This window comes from Geospiza fortis, unplaced genomic scaffold (assembly GCF_000277835.1).
Source record: "Geospiza fortis unplaced genomic scaffold, GeoFor_1.0 scaffold157, whole genome shotgun sequence".
NCBI classification, from domain to species: Eukaryota; Metazoa; Chordata; class Aves; order Passeriformes; family Thraupidae; genus Geospiza; species Geospiza fortis.
Window position 1 is genome coordinate 5110078 of NW_005054314.1, and position 12685 is coordinate 5122762.

General features: G+C 40.3%; 2 protein-coding genes across 2 annotated transcripts in view; one reads left to right on the forward strand and one right to left on the reverse strand.

Moving 5' to 3' along the window:
• The window catches only part of LOC102044558 (uncharacterized protein CXorf40 homolog), a 4340-nt gene extending 1297 nt beyond the window's left edge, over positions 1-3043 (forward strand). The window contains exons 2-3 of the mRNA XM_005419850.2: positions 186-469; positions 1552-3043. Coding sequence (XP_005419907.1) covers positions 217-469; positions 1552-1769 — 471 coding nt within the window. The 5' untranslated portion in view covers positions 186-216 and the 3' untranslated portion in view covers positions 1770-3043. The remainder of the gene's footprint in view (positions 1-185; positions 470-1551) is intronic.
• Positions 3044-3440: 397 nt separating this feature from the next.
• Positions 3441-12684, reverse strand: TMEM185A (transmembrane protein 185A). Its single transcript, XM_005419848.1, has 7 exons — positions 12647-12684; positions 10264-10440; positions 9267-9474; positions 6497-6580; positions 5471-5647; positions 5012-5135; positions 3441-4510 (listed from the first exon to the last, which is right to left on the reverse strand). The coding sequence occupies exons 1-7, from the start codon at positions 12682-12684 to the stop codon at positions 4266-4268; spliced, it is 1053 nt and encodes a 350-aa protein (XP_005419905.1). The 3' UTR covers positions 3441-4265.
• Between the last annotated feature and the right edge of the window lies 1 nt (position 12685).

Below are 12685 nucleotides of genomic sequence, written 5' to 3' on the forward strand. Positions count from 1 at the left end.
CGGCTGTTCGGGCGGCCCGGCCCGAACCTGGAGCGCGGCGCGGGCAGAGCGGGGCCCGTGGCCGGACCCGCCCCAGGGAGGCCGCGCAGCTCCCTCCGCGCAGCTCCGCGGTTGCAGAGCCGCCAGCTTGTCACGGGCATCGGCCGCTGCTGGAGACTGATCCCCGGGCGTCTGTGTGTTTACAGGAAATAAACGGCCTCTAATGCGAGGAGCACGATGAAATTCGGTTGCCTTTCCTTCCGACAGCCCTACGCAGGGTTGCTTCTAAACCAAGTCAAAACAGTCGAGACGCGCTGGCGTCCTTTGCTAGCAGGCTACAAGAACTGCACCATTGCTATTCATATAGCTGTTAAGGACTGGGAAGATGAAACATGGAGAGAAATTCTTCTGAATAGGTTCGGCATGACACCGAAACAACTGCAAGATTTGTTGGATGAAGGGGAAAAATTTGGCAGAGGAGTTATTGCAGGTAAGTATCCTTGGGTTATATTTTGTAAACCAACTTTCAGTGTCTTAACAATTACTGAAATGTACATCTGCTCTATGTGTTTGCACTCATGATATTTCTTTAAGTCTTTGAAGGAGTGGAGCATGAGTTGTGATTGGGGGGGTCTGTTTCAATTCCTGTATGTTTTAGCACAATACATGTCAGTTTCACACTTCTTGCAGCTTGAGCTTAGGAACTCTTGCTGAAACCATTTTGCAGTACTTGTGGTCAAGCGAATTCATGATGTTGCAGCACTGTGCATGCCATTTTAAAGTACACATAAAAATTACATAAATAAATCCTATTTCAGTTTTACAAGCCCCTTGTGTTGCTTTTAATATTTGGGCAGTGAAGTTTGTTTCTGTAACAGAGTAAAGAGGCAGTGATGTTTCACTGCATAGATTGTGCTGACAAATAGCAGATGTGCACTTTACACTTAAAAAGTTTTTAGTGCTCATTCTGTACTATTTTGTTGTAGCTATCTTTGTTATACCATCTTTCACTGTCATTTGAATACTTTTAACTATTCCTGCACAACAAATTAATTCTATCACATACATGAATGTTGTGGTTCTGCAGTGCTGAAAACTGTAGGTCCTACATCGTAAGTAGGTTTGCAGCCTTAACATAAATTGCATGCTTAATTGTGGTGTAGGTAGGAATTTCAAAATAGTTTAATGATTTTAAAATGTTAATAGAATAGTGGCTTGAGAGGAGCAGACAGAGTTTTATGCTTTACTGAAGCTGGTCCAAGGCCAAATGTAGCTCAGGAGTTTTGGTAGCAGCTGTGTCTCCTTAGATGTAGGCTGCTTTTCAAGGAGTTCTGCAGCACTGGGTTGTGGTGATTTTAACTGTGCCCTCGTCCTCCTTTTCCTGACCCACCTGAGTTGAGTCCCATGGACTTTTGCAGCAAACAGCACAGGTGCGAGGTGTGCCTTCCTCTGACTGTGCCCTTCAGGTAACAAACTGGCTGTTCTGTGTCCTCAGGGAGGGCCACTTGTGGAAAACTTTTCTGTAGGAGATCAAACTGTCAACTAATTTTGTATTTTACTTGTCATATACAGGATTAATTGACGTTGGAGAGACATCACTATATCCAGAAAACCTGCCTCCTGAAGAGATTCTGGAGCTGGAAAACAAAGCTGTCCTCAGTAATCTAGAACAGAAATACTTGACTGTTGTTTCAAATCCCAGATGGCTCCTGGAACCCATTCCTGCCAGAGGGAGAACAGGGGTGTGGCAGGTGGACATCCCTGAAGAACTGATCCCTTCAGAATTGTAGCTGTTGCCCCTTACTATTATTTTTTCCTGCCTAAATGCAGACTTGTATTTAAGATGCTGACTTGTGAATTACATCAGCATTTTGTCTAGGATTCTATTCCAAAACTATTTGAAATGGCAAATACTGCTTTTTTGAGGCAAAACAAACAAGATGTGTCTTTATGACTGTTACATGAAATTGTTTTTCTAGACTTTTCCTGTATAAACAACTAAGTAAATGCCATTTTTAAATGTACAGTTATACATTGTGCCAATTTAAATGTAAATTAAAAATATTTTTTGATACCTGCATCTCTGATTATAGGAAAATGGTGCTTAAAAGCAGGCTGACACAATTTATAGGACATCTGTCCCAGACCACTCCTTGTCCTACTTTAAGGATAGATTATTTTCATTCACATTTCAGGCACACAAGATGTGCATATGATGAATACAGCTCTGTGACCTGATAGACATTGCAGAAAGGCCAGTTTGAGAAGGTACCTTGTACAAAGTGAAATTCATTGTACAAAGTGAAATTCAGCAAGTATTAATTTTTTCCTCTTATTTAAGATGAAAAATGCTAGTTGTCTTTGAAAATATAATACTGAATTTAAAACAAGTGTGAAGAATTACAAATAATAGCCACTAAGCTTTGGCACTCTTCAAGTTTTTAAAAATTCACACCCTACCTTACAGTGAAAATCCTTTTGATTTTCTGAAGCAGGGCCACACCTAGAACAGGACACAAGTGGCAGTGTTGTTAGTATTCAGACACTTTACTGGAGCACTTCGAAACCTGTTCCCTTGGACTACAGCACTTGTGCCAGAGCTGTGGCCCTGGGCCAGTGCCTGCAGCTCCAGGCTCTGAACCCCATGTGGAGCTGGGCTGTGACCTGGAGACAGACTGAGCTTCCCAGGGGTGAGAAGTGACTGCAGGGCAGGGCTGGGTGAAGTTCCCTGAGCAGTTCCTGGCCCCAGCCAGGCCCTGCTGTGCCTCAGCTGAACAGAAGGTGCAGAGGCTGCACCTTCCCCCTGTTTGTCTGAGCAGCAGCAGATGGAGCTCTCTGGGCAGCAGTGACTGAGACCTGCCTTGGCACTGTGCTTCGCCAGTGCAGAGCTGTGCCTCTTCTCCCTTGCCCCTGCTGTGCTCTCCTCCTGGGACGTGGTTTCTCATGCAAGCTCAGCCTCTGGTTTTCTTCTCCATGGCAGCGTGCACGCAAATTGATGTCCAGTGACAATCCCACTGATGTTTGACTCGTTGAACCAGAATATAATAAAATATATATAAATTAAGACTGCAAAAAAATTTCAGCTGTGTGATAGGACAGTGCTGGGTTGGGTTTTAGGCAGTAGCTGGTGCACAGGCAAGAAAGGGAAGCTCTGGAGCATCAGAAATGGAAGTGCTGCATCCAAGTTTTTCAGGCATACACCTTGAACACATGCAGAAATGTCCACACACTCCCTGCTTTTCCTGCCATATTAACACTAGGCTGTGGTATTTAATCTATCTAAATGTGGGTTACCTAAACAGAGAGCAGCTGCAAGGTTTTGGGAATATGAGACATCTGGTTTTATATACTACAGGACTACACATTTCATGGACTCCATTTCTCCAAAGCACCTCTAAGTCCATGGCACACTGTCAAAGCAGGTCTTCAGACAAGAAAATGCTATGCCAACACCAACAAGATCCTATCTTGAAAAGTTTAATCATTTACAGTGACCAACACAAAGCTGGTAACAAAGACCAAGCTATGATATTTATACCAGCTAGCCAACAGCTGTGAAACCTACCACAAATGTTTCTGGCATAGACCACACAATGTGAGAAACAGCTTATTAAACAGCCAGTCTAATGGGAGAATGTACATGCTGCTCAAGAAGAATCAAAACATGAAACTGGAAAAGCAACAAAACAACATGTAACTCCCAAGCCAGCACAAAAGTTGAAATACTTACATGAATATTTACACAGCTAACTCAAAAGCATCATGTAAGTCACCATATATTCTACTTCCCCTCCCAGAAAAAGCTTTCCAGTGTTGCCTCAGAAGTGCAACACTCTTGTGCCTCTGTGATGATTGCAGCTGAACAGAGAAGAGGTACTATGCTAAGGCATCCCGAAGCATTTAAAAGAGACATGAAAACAAGTGTATATTTAGGACCTAAAAGACACTTGGAATAGCATAGGCATTTCATACAGGGTTTTTAAAAAAATACTTTTAGATAATACTTATACTGTACACAACAGGACTTTTAAACAATATATTACACTGCTAAAAATGTTCATATAAATACTATACAGGCAAGCGTGCAACCAACCTGTTAGGAAGGTTCACAAATTAGACAACCACATATTTCTGGAAAAGCACTCAGATTATCTTCAAGATTTCTGATTTGTGTAATCCAAGCCACTGATTCAGCAATACCTATTTTAAAGGAATTGGGACAAGGCATGAGATGAAATACATCTGTCTGCTGATGACCAGTTCAAGTTTAATATGCTACTGTCATCTTAATCTGGCATATCAATGTTTAACTTGGGAGGTGGAATCACATATTTTCCAGGACTCTGTGTAATGACCACTCCAGTCTTTTTTCGGAACATTGGTGCAATTTTTGGTGGTTCAGGCAGTGGTGTTTCTTCTGTCTCCTCATTATCTTCATGATGAAGATCATAAGAGATATTTCCATATTCTCGCAAGAATGGGAAAATTTCAAGCAGGAACTGGCAAAAGTCTTTGCGAATTCCAAACCACCCTAAAAGAAACAAAATCATTTTACACTATTAACAGAATGAACACTTATTTAAGTAGACAGACTATTGAATGTCTCTTGATTTTTTGCATATAAGTAAGATTTGTTAATGCTACTTCTCAGCGTTCCTTATGCCTATCATAACATTACAGTTCAGGTTATATACACACAGACAGTCTGGACAAGCATTTGCACAGCTCCATATCTGCAAATGCATGCCTGTGTTTATATCCATCTGCATAAATTACAGCTACACCACCCCAGCAAGAATCCATTTCCTTTCACACATTACACAGTGTCGGGTCACATCAGTACAGAGAAGAAACACAAAAGACTTTGCACCTCAACCAAAGTAAACAGTGCCACAGGGGAGGACACTGTAAGCACTGAAACCCTATTATAACTGCCTGAAAATAGTAGTAACAGAAAATCCCTTTCTGAAAATACAAATCTTAATAAAACACATTGATTTTTAATCTGTTTCCAGGATTCTGAAATACTTACAGTGATTGCCTCCTTTTTGTCCAAATGTTGTTGCCATTAATGTTATCAGTGAAAGCCAGAGAGGAACAAATATGGGTATGAAAGAAAAAGAATTATGCCCATCCAGTCTGTGTACTAGCAAGATCTAAATGGAAAAAAAAATCATACAATGTCAGTTTAATTGCAATACTCACTTTCAAACTGTTTAAAACATATGCTGATCTGAAATCTTTAACTTCACACATCTGTGAGGAAAAAGTGGCCTTCACAGAATTGTGTAGTTTTAGTTCCAATGTGATGCAGATTTTACTCATGAAACTTTAAAGGAATGTAGAATTCTTGTTCGTGTTTCCTCTTTGCTGTTAATATTTTATTTCAAAACAAACAGCAGCATTCTCATTTCAGTAAGCTCAAAAATCATCATTCATTTCTTACTGAAAAAAGAACAAGACACATCAAACTCATTATGGCTTTTTCTACCTCAAATGTGAGCAGTGGAACTACAATTGTCATCCAGCTGACAGCCATGGTTATGTGTGTCCTCCTCTGCTCAGCGATCACGTCCATGGAGCGCAGGAACAGCACAGACCACACGATGTAATAGAGCACCACCAGGCACAGGAAGGACATCAAGATCCACAGAGGGACACAGACAACCTGAAAGAAAGACACATTTGATTTGTTTCGGTTGTGGGGTGGTTTTTTTTTAAATAAAGTGAGTCTACATACTAATCCTAAACAAGAAAATGAAGTCTTTAACTAATATAATGTCTAACAGAAGGGCATCAAGCTCATGTGTGTTGTTTCGAGACATAATCAGTTCAGGGGCTCCTCAGCTTTCTAAACCCCATCAAGTTGAAACAATTTAAAATTAAGGCAATGTAGTTCAACTTAGGTAAGACTTTTGTGATTTTGCGTGGGCTCAAACTGTACTTGAAACTGATTTTTAGCAAGTACTTCCTTACTTTAAAGAGTTTCAATCCTTTCTCAAGTTTTTTTGACAATAGAAAGGACAGATTGTCAGTTTTATGGCAGTTTACAGAAACCCAGACACAGAAACAGCGCTTTTGTATTCTAAAGGCCCTTGGGACAGGACATTTCAGCAGTTTTGACAAAGACTACTTGCACAGTAAGTGGATTTACATTCATGGTAACACAACAGATAAAAGTAGTTATTTACCAATTCTCTAACTCACCAATCATTTTCATGGCTCGTTTAGTGTTCCCATTGGGAACTTTGGGTGAGTATTTCTCTTTCAACTGCTGCTCAGAATGAACTGCAGTTGATGGCACATTCCCCTCCTTCAAAGGATGATGTGCCCAAAGAACAGCCCCTGACTGCCATGACCACTGAATGATGTGCCAGACCTTCAGTAAAGGATTGCTAAGTGAGCAAAAATGGGATCATGGAATGACCACATATTAACTGTTCCCTAGAATAAATATCTTTATGAAATTCAACATTTAAACAAAGATTAAAAAAAAAAAAAACCACTGGTTACATACAAGCCATGGCCATCTGATGATCTCATCTAGTCTGAGTGCAATAAATATGAACTGTAGAATATTGACTGAACACAAGATTTCCAGCTAGAAAAAGAAAAAAACATTAGTTAACTCTTAGTATGAGAAACTTACTTCCAGGATAACCAATGAACCTGTCAAAGCACTTCGCTGACCCCATTCTTATCACTGAAATATGAAAATGCATTTGCATTTACATTTTCTATTACTAAACATCCCTAAATTTGTGTGGGTGTGACCCCAACCAAATAATGTTGAGTCTGCTGTTTTCAAGATCTTCCTTAAAAAAAAAAGGGGGGGGCACTTAAGAGTGATTAGAGAAATAAGAAAAGCCAAACTAATCAGAAAGAAAAAAGCAAAGCCTCAGAAAACAGCTGTACTTTTCATACTTTTCATAGAAGAAATACTGCTAGAATTTAATTAAGTAGTAAAAAGACCATCAACTTAAAATTAGTAAAGTGAATCTTTTGGAATATTTCATAGTTTCACTAATGGGCAAAACTACCAACAGTCCAAATTAAAAGTCTAATTAAAATTAAAAGCTCTATCTAGGGAAAAAAGAAATACATGGAATATTGGAATATGACATCCAAATTCAAACAATTTACTGTATAATTGAGAGATATTTTAAATGACACTGAAGACATGGGTTTTGTGGCAATAGAGAAAAGCAATACTTCCCATTAAAATGTTTAATGAAAACTTTTCATGAGTTCTGCTTGCCACTATGAGAAACAGCCCTTCATTATACTTTGGGTTTTTTTTTTTTAAGTCTGTGTCTAGCTTGAACAAAGTGAGACAATGAAACACCATCACACTTGGCAAGATTCTACTTCCACAGTTTATGGGCAGCCCTACAATGGGTAGGATTTTCAGAGACCACAGAATTATTATCTGAAAAGTCTAATTGAAGCTCTTGAATGCAAGCTAGAAACATTACTCATTTTAATAAAAATTATGCAGTTATGTAAGGCGTCTTTCAAATGTAAGATTTCTCTGAAGGCAGACACTACATGCTACTTTTCACTAACACACATGATTGTGTAGATTGTGATCTGGATAAATGCCTTTGAGTTCAGGGAGTCAAAAATCCAACAGGCAGCAGGCACTTGCCAGCTCCAGAGACCACACCAAAGTCTCCACTGTTCAACTACAAATTACTTTAAAAAGACTGAAAAAGTAGATTTAAAATAATTTTGTACCACTGGCTTTTTTAAAAGAATCAACCACCAACCCCCCCACTGACGCAAGCGTAAGACCAAGCAACCAAAAAGCTGCAAGAGCAAAGAGATGGAGGAAAATATAAAAATCAGAGGATCAATTGCTGTAAATAGTTTATAGAATCAAGTTAACATATGAGATCTATATGGCAAGTGCACACATATTTGCAGTGGTTCACAACATAGTGAATTCAACGTGCTTTAAATAAATAGTGCTTTACTGACTATAAAACAGTGTAACACATAAAAGGAAGCTTTTTCTGAGCCCACAGAGACAAAAACCCCAGCATGTACTTACTGATCACCTAATCAGATGCAGAACAGGAATGAGCAGATAATGTATTTCAGATTAAATACTTATGAAAATAATAACAGATTAACAACTGCTTTGATTACTCAAGTCGAAAATTGATGTCCTGATGTAAGGCAGATCCCTTACATTTCTAGCAAATGAAAGGGAAATAATGAAATCTTCACAGAGTAAAAAGAAGAGAAAGTAAAACAGCACTAGGTGAAGATGACTAAGAGTAAAAAACAAAATAATAAAAATGGGTTGAGACAGCTGTTGCCTTTTATGGATTCCACTTTCCTCTGCCAGCACTTAGCAGCTGTGCAGTCATCTGTAAATCAATGGGCAATCAAGCATCATCCAGTAGATGGCAAGCACTTCCACACAAATTTTACTTTTAGCAATGCTTAACTGGTAATAGAACCCTGAAAAATAAATTTCTATTGGCAAATGTTTCAAAATGAACTTAGGATATCAGTTTACCAGCCATTATAACAATCACTTCCCAAAAATGTTTCTCTCTAGTGAAAAACTCATCTTATGCTAATGTTAGACAAATAGCCCCTTGAAATTAAAATACCTGAAAAAGCTGAGCCTCATCTAAAAATCAGATTTTAAATTGTCATGGGGTAGTTTGAGGACATAGCAAAACGAAAAACTCCTTAAAAAAATTCAGCATGAATTCTAAATTTATTGTAAAATGTCCCAATTGTGAGACCACCCTGAGAATCCTTCCAAGGTTCTTCCAAAACCAAAGGGAGTTAGAGATAAGATAGAGGCAGAAAATAAAACCCTAATGTTACTACCTACCATTCACATTCCCAAATTAAAGATTAAACATATAGATTGTGATATTAAGACATTTTCAGCTGTGATTACATGGGGCTCTAGAAACTCAATTCTGCCTAGAGACAGTGCTTGCAATCAGTGGAATTTTTTTCTGTTGTTTCCATTTAAGTGTTTGGTATTGATCTACACTGCAGAGTTCCTGGCAAGTTATTTTAACACAAAATAATAAAAAAGCAGGTTCAAAACATTTGGTAGTTGAAAAAACTAGAAGATACTAGAAAAAGTTATATTATTCCTGACCCTGATTTCACTCCCATTTGCAGATGAGTGGATTTACAGGTGAGTGAAATTAATTGGACTGATGTAGTCTTCTGAACTGTGCTTTCCTAAGAGACAAACTGCAGGATCCAGAACTGATCCCAAGCCCTGCAGTCCATGTGAAGTGAAGCCTCACCTCCAGAGAGCGGTCGTGTCGGAATCCCCACACACAAGCTGCAACTGAGACTGGAGACACAAAGAACAGGGGCATGAACACCAGAAGCCAGAAATGGGTTCCTCTTTCAATCCTGTCACACACCAGGACTTCAAACATCAGCAGGAGCAGGTGGATGCCTACTGCAATTAGCATAGCTTTGAACTCCACACAGGTTTCTCCTTCTGCTCTGAAGAGAGGATAAGGAAGAATTTACTTGCGTGTAAGAAAGCACATTACCCTGCAAACATCCCAGAACATTTGCTTGAGCTTCGGATATATATAAGATAAAAACATTTGTTTTTAATAAACATACACATTATACCCATTAAACTCCACTGCTAATGACCTAATAGGATTTTTCCCATAAAGCTGCATGTTTGAAGTATTTTACTCAAAGGGTGCCGTGGGATTTTTACAATTTGAAAATTTTTTAAGGATTCCACAGCTGGGCAGATAAAATGGGATTTCTTTGCTAGTATATCAACAGTCAGCTATCATAAAGGCTGTTAGAAAATAAGCTAAATTTAAAATGGCCTGCTTGATTTCTGCACCAGCATTCATTGAATCAACATCTTTGTCCAGAATTTCTTTATTTACCCAAGCCAGAATATTGGAACAGATATTTTCTGTTACTAAAAGTAAAATGCTTGTAAAATGACAACACACAGAGCTTCTCCCTACACCACTAGACCCATTATCAAAAGCAGCAAACAAGACCTGAACCACACAAAATTGCGTGTATCAGGAGATCTGTGCCCCAAGATTTTTCATTTAATATTCACCACAGACATAAAAAAATATTTATTACACTTCATTTAAAGTCATTTTTCTTTTGCCCTGGGATCTTGAAATTCCCATTCTACTCAAATTACCAAAAAACTCAACACTGATGTATTAAAGACATGAAAGTTATTCTGTCCTAGACTGACAGGCCAGGACATTCCCCTGTTCTGCCAAGCAAACATCAGCCACTTACCGATACTGTGGGTTTCGGGCCCACACTCCCGTTCCCACCGAGGCACCAACAATCACCATTAACTTCCACAGCCATATTGGAGCAAACACAGCCCAGTAACTCCACTGAATTTTGTCATCCAGACGTAGAGAGAGCAACACAGAGAAGAGCAGCAGGCAGGCATAAATAAGGAATTTGCTATTGAACAAACAAAGAAAACAACCCAGTCAGGAATCAAGGGAGGCAACTTCAAATTAACTTTGCAGAGGACAACAAAATCAGTCACAGCTGAAATTTCACTGGGATACTTCCTAATAGAAAATATGTCAAGTTTCTTTGCAAAGAATCAAATATTTCATCATAGATATAGCATATGTCATCTCTTTCACTTACAAAACCACTGCTTCAAGGAAACACAGCAAAAGCATTTCTGCAAAACAATCTCAATGGACTGAGATAAATAGTTCTCTTCCACAAGGATCCAGTCAGGAGCTCTGTTATTAGAGGCTCACAAATATACCAGCTGAACATGTTTTTAGAAAATGTGTTCTGTCATACCAATCAGATGAAGTAGTTTCTGATATTCAAAACTGAGTTACATAATTTATGAAATTTTATCCACACGAAGTTATTATGAATTGTAATATGGCCAACTTCAGATAATTTTTTCCTTAATATTAACATTCCATTAAAAAACCAGTATGTATTATATAAAAGTAAAACTCAACAGGTTAAATGTTTAGCAAAGTTACCCATTGTACACTAAAGTTTCTCACTGGAACATCGAGGATAAATGCTTACAAATTTAAAATAGCTACATTGATACAGTTTATAACAGAGTCAATTTAGCAACTGCTTGTACCACAGAAGTCAGACAAAATAATTACACAGTAGGCAATTTCCTCAAAGGACAGGAAGGGAAAAGTCTCCCACCCATCCACCAGAAGCTCACAGAGTGCTTTATAAAACATATAAATAGGTTTCAACACTGTTTCAGTGAGGTAATTGTATGTATTTTAAAACATGGATAACCTAAGGAACAGAATAATGCAGCAACAGTCAGGAATACTTCGATTTCTCCAACAGCACAACTCAAAGTACCCACCTTCACTCACATCAAATAACAAAGCGTTAATCAGATCAAGATTCCTACGTTAAATCAAGCTGTTTTGTCTCTACTCAGAACAAGTGTCTCATCTGCACCTTAATAATGAACAACAGATTTATTATGTCAGCATCTCCCTGCACGCTTGATGAAACAACCTCGGAATAGGATGATATCAACCGGTCACACCTCACAGCAACAAAGAGATGTCTCAGCTCCTCGGCTAGTCATCCTTTCTTGACATTCAATATTTGTGTAATTTGCACGTTCCCTCGCTCCTCAATAAACACAGCAGTGAAACACCACTGCTCCCAGGGTGTTCCAGGCACACCAAAACATAAAGACACCTGCAAAAGTGCAACACTCGGCTTGTTCATTCACCCAGCACCCAAACAAGCTGCAAGCATCGCTCTGCAGTAACGAAACTTTATAAGCTTTTAGGACTTCTGTTCCTACTTTTCCATTACTGTGACCACACATATTTCAATTGTGTGTTTCAGCTTCTGTTACAATGCACTTCCTGGAGCTCTGGTTACCCTTTTGTTTCTCCAAACAACTGACTGAACACAGCTTGCTCTAACTGGCATCATGTAAGGCCTCCTTCTTGTGCAAAGTTCTTCCAGGACTCTCAGCATCTCAAGCCACCTTGCAGGTCCTTAGTCTGTGGTCTTAAAATTAAAACCCGGTAAAATTTAACTCATTCTCTCGGTTTCTTTAAAAGTTACATGGCCGTACTTGGAGAGCCAGCAGAGCCCCGGGCTGCAGTGACCATCCCAGTGTTAATGTTAAGGAGGCCGAGGGAAGCGCTCGCCTGCCCCGGTGCTCCCCACGCAGCCCAGGGCTGCTCACACCCGCGGACACAGAGCCTCCGCCGCTCGGTCACAGCCTGAGCTGGGGCGTGCGGGGCCAGAGCACCGCGGTGCAACATTGGAACACCAGAAAGAGCCTGGGAGCAACGTGAGAGTTACACAATAACAAAGCAGACGAGTGGAAGCGGGGCTGCAGAGCAGATGTGCAGCGCTCGCCTTCCCAGCCCGGACGGCGAAGCAGCCGCGAGGAGCAGAGCACGCACCGCCACCCGGGGGATGGGAAGGTTGGATTCGATCATCTCGGAGGTCTTTTCCAGCCCGGTTGATTCAGTGATCCCGGGCAGGAAACCAGCGGGAACGGCGTGTTCCAAACGCCGCCCGAGCTCGCGGCGCGGAAGGGCCCCCCGAGGCCGCGCTCCGCTCCAAAGCGGACGGGTCCTGCACCCAGCGCTGCTCCCGGCCGGACCGGCGCTGCACGTACCGCACTCACCTGGGGTTGAAGTCCTGGAAGAAGCCGCGCAGGTTCATC

Bases quoted from the DNA above. Each gene is read 5' to 3' on its own strand.
- TMEM185A (XM_005419848.1), bottom strand. From the start codon at position 12,684: ATGAACCTGCGCGGCTTCTTCCAGGACTTCAACCCCAG. The intron at 10,441-12,646 runs GTGAGTGCGGTA...TTTGTTCAATAG, and splicing joins TTCCAGGACTTCAACCCCAG to CAAATTCCTTATTTATGCCT. The intron at 6,581-9,266 runs GTGAGGCTTCAC...TTCTTTTTCTAG, and splicing joins GACACGACCGCTCTCTGGAG to CTGGAAATCTTGTGTTCAGT.